This window comes from Theropithecus gelada, chromosome 11 (genome assembly GCF_003255815.1).
Source record: "Theropithecus gelada isolate Dixy chromosome 11, Tgel_1.0, whole genome shotgun sequence".
Classification (NCBI taxonomy): domain Eukaryota; kingdom Metazoa; phylum Chordata; class Mammalia; order Primates; family Cercopithecidae; genus Theropithecus; species Theropithecus gelada.
Window position 1 is genome coordinate 31,752,653 of NC_037679.1, and position 11,271 is coordinate 31,763,923.

Here is an 11,271-nt window from a genome sequence, read left to right on the forward strand (position 1 = left end):
GAAACAAATTCTTATGTGTAGAAAGGAGCATATCTGGTAATACATATTGAGATTAATAAATTGTTTTAAAACTGCTTGGTACAATCACAAATGAATTTCATTAATGAAAATAAACCTGATTTTTAAGGACTGGTGTCCAGATTACGGAGTATTTAACATTTCCTTACTATGTTATTTCTGGTTTATTACTTTGGAAATTTAAGCCAGCTAGTTTTGTTTGTTTGTTTTGCCATTAAGTCACCTTACTAATATAGAGAGATGAGAAATGGGGAGAGGGTTAAGGAGGAAGGAAAAAATAAGCAAAATATAGATTCTTTTAATTGATTACAGTGGATCACGCTTCAAACATTGATTGCCTTTTCTCGTGCTCCTATTCTCCATTGTAAAATATAGCTGATATTTGACATTGAGAATGATGGTTTTCTCAGTTTTCACTGACAGAATGCTTAATGCTGTGCCCCGCAGCTAATCACACTGAGCACCATTCCCTAGAGGCATCAACCCTGGCACCATCCTTAATGTCTTCTAATATTGTCCAGTTTCCTGTGATTATCCCGCGTGCACTAACTTGGATTCTTTCACACCATGAGCTAAGCTAAGCTAAGTCTCTGATTGTAATGATTTGAAATTCAGTCTTTATCCCTGCTATGTGTGTTCCCAACCCTGAAGGATTAAATTTGAACGCCCCGGAACATATTTTACTATTTTTTAAATAAAGGAAGCTAAATGGAAAGGACTGTTTTCATATCCACAAAAAACAGAAAGAAAGAACAATTAAATTAATGATTGCTTCCATTTTTCACTGTATTTAAATGAAGTACTTTTAATTTCATGATTTCACATTCAATAATCTGGGAATGAAAGACTCATTTAGTCACAACCTCTGCAGCCATTGAAGTGAGCACAAAGCGAAATCTCTCCCTCTTCTCTTCTCTCCTGTTTGCTCCCTTCGTTCTTTGTGCTTCTCTCCTCTTTTATCTCCTCTCCTCCCTACCTCTCTCTCATCCCTTCTCTATTTTTCTTCTTATTTCCTCTAACTCTGTCTGCCTTTCATAGTTTCCTGGACTTGGTAACACCCAGGCCATGAAAAGAAAATATTTTAGACATTTAATTGATTTTATCACATACTGACTGTTTTGTCTTACATATTTCACTGATTTATTAAATTTTTACACTTTATTTAATTGCCATTTCAGATGTTTCAAAGTGCTCCTATGATGAAGGGTATAATTTCAAAGTTGAAACTAAATTATGGCTTTTATTTCATTATCTACAAAGCAGCTAACGTCACAATGCAATCTCTAAGTGGCATGAGGAATGAATCTCTTCACTCTGGAGTTATTTACTCTGGCTTTGCAGTTTAACAGGTGCTGCCTGGGGCTTTTTAATTCTTACATCATCTATAAGAGTGAGGAACACTATTGTCAGATGGGGTGGGGGTTTTGGTTTTTTTGATGATAACCTCCCTTTCTTAAATAGAAAAGGCTGAGGAGAATGCAGTTGCATTCTACCATAACCCATAAACCTCATAAGCAGAAAGCCCAATGTCCTCCCTGTGGATATGGCATATTCTTATTTCTAAGGGTTTATAGATCAAAAGGGAATCAGCATCTTTATGAATTCTGAAAACTCATTCCAGATTTTAATGATCCTCATCAGCTTTAGGTGGATTCAGTAAAGACACTTACATTGTTCCATGGTTTTCTCCCAAAAACAGTATTCTAGTACCTGAAACTGGAGTTTCCTTTTAATTTTAATTGAATGGCTCTGGCAATTGGAACAATATTGCTCCATAAAGCAATCTGTCATTTATTTGATTTTAAACTAATGGAGACAATCTTCTGGAACCTCAGAGGCCCTTGCCATTTTTCCACATTAATGACCATTAACCAATCTTTTCACATGCCCATTTTTCTGCGTTTTAAACCTAACATACCTCACTGTTGTGGAGGAGCATAGATCCTGTGCATCGAAGGCATCACATTTACAGTTTTAATATTGAAGATATTAACTTTATAATAGGGCAATAGTTAATTCTATTCATTTACATAGTTACTAAGAGTATATTATGTTTTACAATCTACTCTAAAAATAATTTATCTTAGGATACCCTGAAATAAGAGGAAATTTTAATGCTAAAATCTTTTTAATAGAAAAATTAACAAACATGCTTCAAAGTTTTGTGCTAAAAAGATAGGGAACACAAACAACATTGCCATTTTACTAAATGTTATTTTATAAAAGTGCCTAAACTTGCAACATTTTAAAATAAAAGCGTATCATGGTATAGTTAGAAAACAAACAAACAAAACACTAATGATGTAGGGTCCAGCTCTACGGGACTTAGCAGGTATTCTCCCCATTTGCAGAGACTGTAAGAAATAAAGACACAAGACAAAGAGATAAGGAGAAAACAGCTGGGCCCAGGGGACCACTCCCATCAAGACACCCGCCCCCTTCCCAATGGCTGGGCGTGCTGATATTTATTGTATACAAGACAAGGGGGCAGGGTAAGGAGGGTGAGTCATCCAAGTGATTGATAAGGTCAAGCAATCACGTGATCATGGGACAGGGGGCCCTTCCCTTTTAGGTAGCCAAAGCAGAGAGGGAAGGCAGCATATGTCAGCGTTTTCTTCTCTGCACTTATAAGAAAGATCAAAGACTTTCACTATTTCTTCCACCACTATCTACTACGAACTTCAAAGAGGAACCGGGAGTATGGCAGGAACATGAAAGTGGACACGGAGCATGACCATTGAAGCACGGCACCACAGGGAGGGGTTTAAGCCTCCAGATGACTGCGGGCAGGCCTGGATAATAGCCAGCCTCCCACAAGAAGCTGGTGGAGCAGAGTGTTCCCTGACTCCTCCAAGGAAAGGAGACTCCCTTTTGCAGTCTGCTAAGTAACGGTGCCTTCCCAGGCACTGGCATTACCACTTGACCAAGGAGCCCTCAAGCGGCTCTTATGTGGGCATGATAGAAGGCTTACCTCTTGCCTTCTAGGTCACTTCTCACAATGTCCCTTCGGCACCTGACCCTATACTTGCCTGTTATTCCTAGGTTATATTAGTAATGCAACAAAGAGTAATATTAAAAGCTAATGATTAATAATGTTTATACTAATGATTGATAATTGTCCATGATCATTTCTATATCTAATTTGTGTTATAACTATTCTTTATTCTAACTATTTTCTTTATTATACTGCTAAAGTTTATGCCTTCAGTCTCTTGCCTTGGCACCTGGGTAATCCTTTGCCCACAAATGGCAGCATAAATCCTACCAGAGAGTGAAAGAAAGAAGCAAACTAGAAAGCTAACCGCCTTTCTTTTACCCCAAGCCCTCTAAAGTGAGGCAGGGGTTTGCAAGGCACTGTGAGTGTGCACTAGGGCCAGTCAGAGGCAATTCCAACCACATGTTGGATATCAGAGCTATGGAGAATTACAAGGCATAAGATCAATTAATGGCAACTGTGGAAAGAAGGCCAGATGTGTTCTGATGAATAAGTTCCTCTTAAGATGCATATGAGGCACCTCAGACTCTCTGAGCCCACAAGGGGAGTATTTACCGCACTTAAATCATGATTTAAGAAGTGAATCTCTGGAGACACACCAGTTCACATTTTCTATTGAGAGTTATTTTGCAGGATAATCCAACCTACTCTCCTTCTGTCAATAAACGTTCATAGTCAAACCCATAGTTTGCCCTTGAGAAGGACTTAAGAGTTTTACTTCATGTGTTTAGGCTGGCTTACCATCTCATAAGGAAACCAAGAGCATGCTCCACAGAGTTAAAGTTGCTAAAGGGTCATTTATGACTCTCTGGTGTATTCAGTGACTGCCTAGGAAAAAATGTAATAATTCAGAATATACTTTAAAAGGAGTATAAGCATTTTTTTATGATTGACCTATAACATGTAAATAATGCCATTACAATATCATATTTTATAACAAAACAAAATTCAAAATGAATCAAAATGTATTACTTTTTGCTTTAAGCATATAGACTGGATGAATCTGAACATAAATATATAAGTACAAATGTATTCTTATGTTAATCAGATAAAGTTTAAAATTATGAGTCAAGTACTTCCATTAGACTTCCCCTTTATATATATGTGTATCTATATTTCTATTGCCATGGCACAATGCCTGTAATATTTATTAATATTTATTAACTCCAATCCCTTTGCTTCTTCCTTTTTTCTTAATATATGTAATTTGGTCAAATGCCATATCAGTTTTAAGGACAACACCCATAATTCTTTGTAATACATTGCCTATTTTACATGTTTGTTATAAAATCACGGTGTTTTTGAAATCTTCTAAAGGATATACCTCTGAGATACAGTTATCTGTTGCTAATGCTGCTGGGCAAAGGGCTTTGTAGGAAAGCAGAGTAAAAACTCTGAGAAAACCCATCAGTATCATGTAATCAAAGTAACGCTTATAAATAAACTAAGCTACCCATGAACTAATTTCTAAAATAATTCAGAAAGTTATTACTGCATTTTAACTCCATCCTCCACCACCATTTCTGCCTGCCCCTGAGCCAATCTTGATACACTGCATTTCTCTCCTGGCATATCCTCCATGTGGCGCCCACCATATGATGAATCACACCCCACACTAATTACACCACATAATGTTTCTGTGTTGCAAGTTGATTTTTCACATTTGTCTATTAGCATCACAATTGTTAGTTTGTTGCCAGCTTCTTAAGATATATCAAACAGAAAGGAAAAACTCCTGGTATTTAATCTTGAAGTAAAATCTTGGAGTATTTCCAGAGTATGTGAACTCTCTAAATAAAATTTTATGTCAAAAATATGGCAAAACATTTAAAACTTGTAACTTAAATGCTCAGATTCTCTAGCTAAATAAGACCATATCCCTCCTTTATTATTTCAAAATCTAGTTACACAGGTGATTGCCATGTCATTAATCATCCAGTTTTCATAGCACCATTGCTTTTTTTCCACCAGACAATACTTTGGTTATTCCTTGACATCAAAGATAATGTCAAGCCCAATATCATTCATTTGGAGAAGATGAAAAATAATTTTCTTTCTACTGACAAAATGTGAACTTTAATCCTTATATTCAGTGTTTAAGGCTACTTGGTGCATTGTATACGCATTGAAGTTAGAACTAGTCCTTGCCACAATCCCATCAACTGCTTTTAAAATAATCAATTAAATGTCTGTTTTAATATCTAATTGTGAAACATGAAGCTGAATTTGGAGCTATTTAAGTTGTAATGTCCACTCTTCTTTTTCTGTTCCAAAATCAATTACTTCATAACTAATTGACATAATCTGTCATATTTCATTTCGTTACCAAACTCACTCCACAGTATTAAATATGTCTTCTATAGTGGTTGTGGCATTTTGTTTCAAATATATTGGGTTTTTTTATTTTTTAAATAAATTCTTGTTCATGTATGTTGGACATGAGTTCATTTTAAGACAGGCAGATTTACCATTCAAAAATTTCTTTTTCCAGCTCAAGAACTTCATGAAGAACTATGATGGGGTAGCTGCTGCTTCTTTCTCACGAGCTGTGGAAACTGTCGAAGCCAATGTACGCTGGAAAATGCTTTACCAAGATGAGCTTTTCCAATGGTTAGGAAAAGTTCTAAGACACTAATATATGTATCTTATAAACAATTCAACTCAGAATTTTATGAGAAGACACGTTTTTTGTGGAATGAGGAAAATGTACTACATGGAAAATGGCCAGATTTTCAGTGTTAACATGTGGGAGGAATTTTTTTTTTTTTTCTTTAGTTTTTGGCTTTTAGTTTTGGGGGATTTTTTTTTTTTTTTTTCATTCATTCTGTTCTGTTTCTCTACTGGGTGTTCCTCTCTAAAGAAACTCTTGCAAGTGAAACTAGCCATGATTGCTTCAGCTGTACATTCCTTGCTGTACAGGACCAAATATGATAGTGATGCATGTTGATGTTACAGTCAATTTGGAAAAACATATTCAGAATATTCTCTGCATGGATATATGGTCCTGCCTGTGTTCCAGCATGCTTATTTCAAATGTCCAATGTTGTGTGTGAATATATGTTACATCCAGGATGGGCATTATGCAAAAGCACAAAGATTATATATGACAATCAGTGTTGCAATGAAAGAAAAACTAAAAACAGAAATGATATTCTCAATTTTGGGCAATGTGAGAAGTAAAATAGCCCTTGAAGTGATGAACATCACTTATTTCAGCACTTGGATTGTCTGGCAATGATTACTGTGTTGCTAACTCATTTTCTTTGAGTTAAAGCTGTGTATACATTTTAAAAGGCATATAGATAGTGTATACATATGTATATGTACATAGGGAAGCCCCATATGTATATAGTATGTTGTACACTGCACATGTACAAAGAATGTCTTCAGATCAAAGAAAATTTATCTCTTTTTATATACTTAAGGACAGTTGCAAAAGGCTTCAAAGAATTTATCTCAACATTATTCTTTCTATGTCCTGACTAAATTTCTCAACTGTTATGAATTTTTCATCTACTTCTTGAACAGTGGTCTATTCTACTACATGAAGATGAATACAAACAAAATTTTTGTATAAACTAACCACTCTTCCAGTTCTCCTGTGACAGCCTTACATATACATTCTGCCATCATTTTTGTCAGAGTTCCTTTTGCATGAAACAATTATGTAAACTTACAATTATTAGTGCTGAAAAACAATTTATTTTCCATCTTGTTTTCCTACCTTATGTTGAATAGTTCAGAGAGTTAAAAATTCTCTGAGTGTTGGTTTTTAAGTCTGTTTTGTTCTAATCCTCCATTAAGCAAGCATACCTCAAGTGGGTCTATTAGCATTTAATGACCTTTTATGCCAGTTGTGCCATCCCTTAAGATGAAAAGTTCCTTTTCTTGTGTTAACATGCAAAGCTTTTCTTTTGGCACTGACAACTGTGTTCTACCCGGGAATTTTGAATAGCCATTTTCATGGCTGTGTGTTATGTAACACAAATGTTTTTAAATGGTATTCTCACCCAGTAGGCCAGCTTTCCAAACATTGCTTAGATGCTTCAAAATTAGCATATTTTAAGTTTACCAGTATAAAATAACAATGCAACTACTTTACATAGCCAAATGTTTGTAAATCACTTCTTATTTTCCTGAGGAGGTTTTTCACTCCTCCAAATCTTACAAATCATTGAAAGAAATATATTCTAACAGTACTCACTGAATAGTGAAAATAATTAGACATTTTAGAAATCAGAGCCATAGAATTATTTTAAATTAGTAGAAAAGAAGAGCTATTTCCTAATCTACAAAGTACCACCTAAAATTGAATTTTATCATATAAGCAAGTAATACCTATTAGTCATATCTAAATTTTTCAGCACTTCATTCAATTAAAATACATGAATTTTAAATATTTTACATGATGTGAATAGGCATGGTAATAGTATAAAATCTAAACTTTTTCCACTTATCAGAAGTGATAAAATCCAGTTACTACATATCACATTTACAAAATCCTTAATTAAATGGGTAACTTCTAAAACATAACAGTAATAAATATCACACTGCAATGCAGGTCCCAAATATGTGCTATGTCACCACTGAATCTATGTAATAGATAAGAAAAAATTATAGGTGGATGTCTTGCTTTGTGTCATGAATTACTAAAACCTCTTAGTAGTTGTGGTATATTTTTGAGTAAAATTACCATTTCCAGATTTGAGTTTGAAGGGCTTTTATAGTTGTATTTTCCTCCCCACTGTTAATAATCATAATCCTTTTTCAGTATTTTAGTGGCCTTGAACAACTGGTTTATCTACAATCTCAAATTCCAACTGTATAATTATGTGCAATGTTCAATACCTCATATAATACTTGTTCAACAGTATAGTGGTATCAGTGGCATTAAGATGGTGTTTTTGTTCTACATATTTTTCAATAATTTATTCTTTCTAATGTTGAAACTATATCAGGCTTTACCGGTTTTTTTAGTTGTTTAAATAAGTAATATTTTCAAAATAATAAAATAACCAATGATATCTCTTGGAATAATCTGTAAAATGTAGTTATAAAATTCTATTTTCTACTTAGAGTTTTATCTTTTCTTTTTTGTCAGTTTTACAAGTTATATATATGCATGAAATAACAAACTGTTGAAAGTGTCCAACCTCCAGCCATAGCAATTTGCTGCGCCAATATATGTACAAAACAAGTAGTTTCAATTAGAAAAGGCAACATTATTTATCACATCGAGTATTAAACATTTCCAGGTAACTTGTAAATAAAAAGATTTCTCCATTTTTACACATTTTTTTCTTAAAATTTTTCTATAATCTTTGAAGTTTCTAAAATATACAATCTCAGCCTCTAAGGCTAATATGTACAATACTAGGTCTATTCTTGAGTTTCAATAACATGTATTTTAGTTGGGTCATAAACTCACATTAGTTTATATAGTCTCCAGAACAATTATATCATAGGACTGAGATTTTTGTGATAGTATTATTTACAAATATTATAACTATAATATCTTGTGAGGGTATTATTAAGATGATGCCATGTATTGATAAAATGCATTGCTTTCTCAAAGAACTGTTACACATTTTGTTTTATTTGACTTATCACAAAAACATAATAAATGTTGTTAGCCCTAATATTCTGATGAGAAAACTGGGGCTCAGGTAGCAACATGAGCTATTTAAAACTTCAAAATGGGGCTGGGCACAGTGGCTCATGCCTGTAATCCCAGCACTTTGGGAGGTCGAGGGTGGGAGGGTCGCTTGAGCCCAGGCATTGGAGACCAGCCTGGGCAACATATTGAGACCCCATTTCTATGAAAATAAAAATGAAAACTTAGCCAGGCATGGTAGTGTGTACCTATTGTCCCAGCTACTGGGGAGGCCGAGGTGGGAGAATCATTGAAGTCCAAAAGTTCAGTGCTCTAGTGAGCTATGATCACTTTACTCCAGCCTGGGTGACAAAGTGAGAACCTGTCTCTAAAAAAATAAAATAAAATCACAATGTTGTTATTTTGGGAGCCAATATGATAACCTACATCTATCACAACATCATTCCCCACTAAAATATAAATATATGTTGATAATATCTCTATCCATTGCATTAGTCAGAGATTTTCCAAATACTAGACCAGCATCAAAATACACAATTAAATATATTTACAATAATTACATTGTTTGTTAACTTTTGCATTTCTAATTTGCAGGATGTTAAACAACTGGATGAAATGTTATGATTCAATTTGGTGGGTATAAGTAATCAAATATTGGGATAAAGAATTTAATTCATTAGTTTATTAATTATATTTCCTGTCTTTTACTGAACATTGTTTAAACATAACCTTAAAGTACTGATAATTTGCTTAATTTTCAACACAAATTTATCTGATAAATTCTGTCTGTGGTAACAGATGGTCAGAATGCAGATAATTGTGTGCATCTAAATCAGTAAAAATAATATTTGATAAAATGTCTATAAATCTATGCAGACTAAGTTTTGAAAAACAATGCAATTTTAGTACTACTGGATTAGATGCAGTAAAGGAATCCCTAAGGAAGTTTACAGTAATACATTTAATTAAAATCTACTGGCAATTAGAATTTTAAGGAATTCTTTTCTAATAAGTTGGAGAACCTAAAATAGCTTGCTTATTCTCCTGGGTACTCTCATGAAGTAACCGTGTACACCTAATAAAGAAGTAGTAAAAGCACATATAATGAAAACTAATTCTTACAACTGATTTTTTTCATTATCAGAGATCATAGCTAAATTATCATTTGACACTAATAGCTATATATTGATACAATATATAACTATACTTAAAGAAATATTTATTGAGCATCTTTTATTTCACAAGGGACTTAGTGAGGGAAAGGAATACAGAGATGAAAATGGCCTGAAGGAATGAATTCATATCACAATAAATGAAAAAGAAAAAGAAATAATGAACCGGGGGAAAGAGGGCAACAGGAAAAATAATTCCTTGCTACAGAGAGGGAAGTAAATCATTTTTAGGTATACATAATATTATACAACTATTTTTGTACACTAGTTCTCAAAACTTTTACGATACTTAGTATAATTTTTATTGTTTGATTTCCTAGTGCTCAATTGTGTTTTACAGAAATATGTTACATTTTGAAATTATAATCAAATAATAGAGTTTAAACTCTAATAATTGTAATATAAATTGAGATGGAATTTATCCTTAAGAAAAGCTGTTTGAACAATTTAGTAGTATTAGTAAGTTGCAGGAATACTTTAATCTACTTATGAAAAAGTAGTTCAAGTTTTCTAAAATGGTTTCAGCATACTATCGATATCTCACAATGTGTTAATTTTAAGTTAATTATATATTCTTTAAAGAAGATTAAATAATACTCACCCTAAGCAATAATTTGTTGAAATTAGTATATGTGAACTTATGAAAAAATGTTCTTGTAAATTATTCTAGAATCCTAAATTTTAATTATATAAGAACAACCTTTTGTTCAATTGCTTTGAACTAATGAAGAAGTTTTTTAAGAAATTAGTATTTTATTTAATGTGATATAGATTCAGGAAAAGTCTAACAAAAATGTATTTCAGTAGTTTTTATTTTTTATTTTGTGAAATTTTATTTTAAAGTTTAGATAAGGAAAGTTTTCAAACTGTCTTAAATATTTAATAAAACAGTTGTTAAAAATATATGTTCTAATGTTAACTATACTACATATATGCCATTGCATGCATTTTGTTTTTTAAATAGGTTTTTCACAACTGGCCCCACTAGTTGATGATTTGACCCCAGATTTTGAAAACATACCACTTTAACAGCTTTTATTTCAAATACTTAGTACTTTAGGGATAGTATTTTGAAGATGTTTATCTTTTGTACATTCCTAGTTCATTTATTAATGTACTAAGAGAAAAGAAAACAAAATGACTGATTCTTTTGCTCTGAATTAAATGTTTGTGCTGTGTTAATGTTAAGTAAGTTAAGGTAAAGGGAAGCTACAAAAATTTGAATGCCTGCTGAATGCTAGGCACTTTATAGGTATCATCTCAATTAATAACCCTGTGAAATGTCATTAGATTTAATTCACCAAAGAGTAGATGGAGGCAGAGTTGTTATCAGTTTACATGATTAATTAGTGGTATTTGCTGGGATTCAAAACTCTGCAAACTCAAGCCTTATATGGCTCAAACTAGTCATTAATCTGTCTTCAGCATGCATGAAAACGTAATGTTTATCTGTACAGACCATTCTCTATAGC

General features: G+C 33.1%; 1 protein-coding gene across 1 annotated transcript in view; it reads left to right on the forward strand.

The window, feature by feature from the left end:
* The window catches only part of TRHDE (thyrotropin releasing hormone degrading enzyme), a 419,008-nt gene extending 410,920 nt beyond the window's left edge, over positions 1 to 8,088 (forward strand). Inside the window, exon 19 of the mRNA XM_025402213.1 lies at positions 5,505 to 8,088. Coding sequence (XP_025257998.1) covers positions 5,505 to 5,648 — 144 coding nt within the window. The 3' untranslated portion in view covers positions 5,649 to 8,088. The remainder of the gene's footprint in view (positions 1 to 5,504) is intronic.
* Positions 8,089 to 11,271: the final 3,183 nt, after the last annotated feature.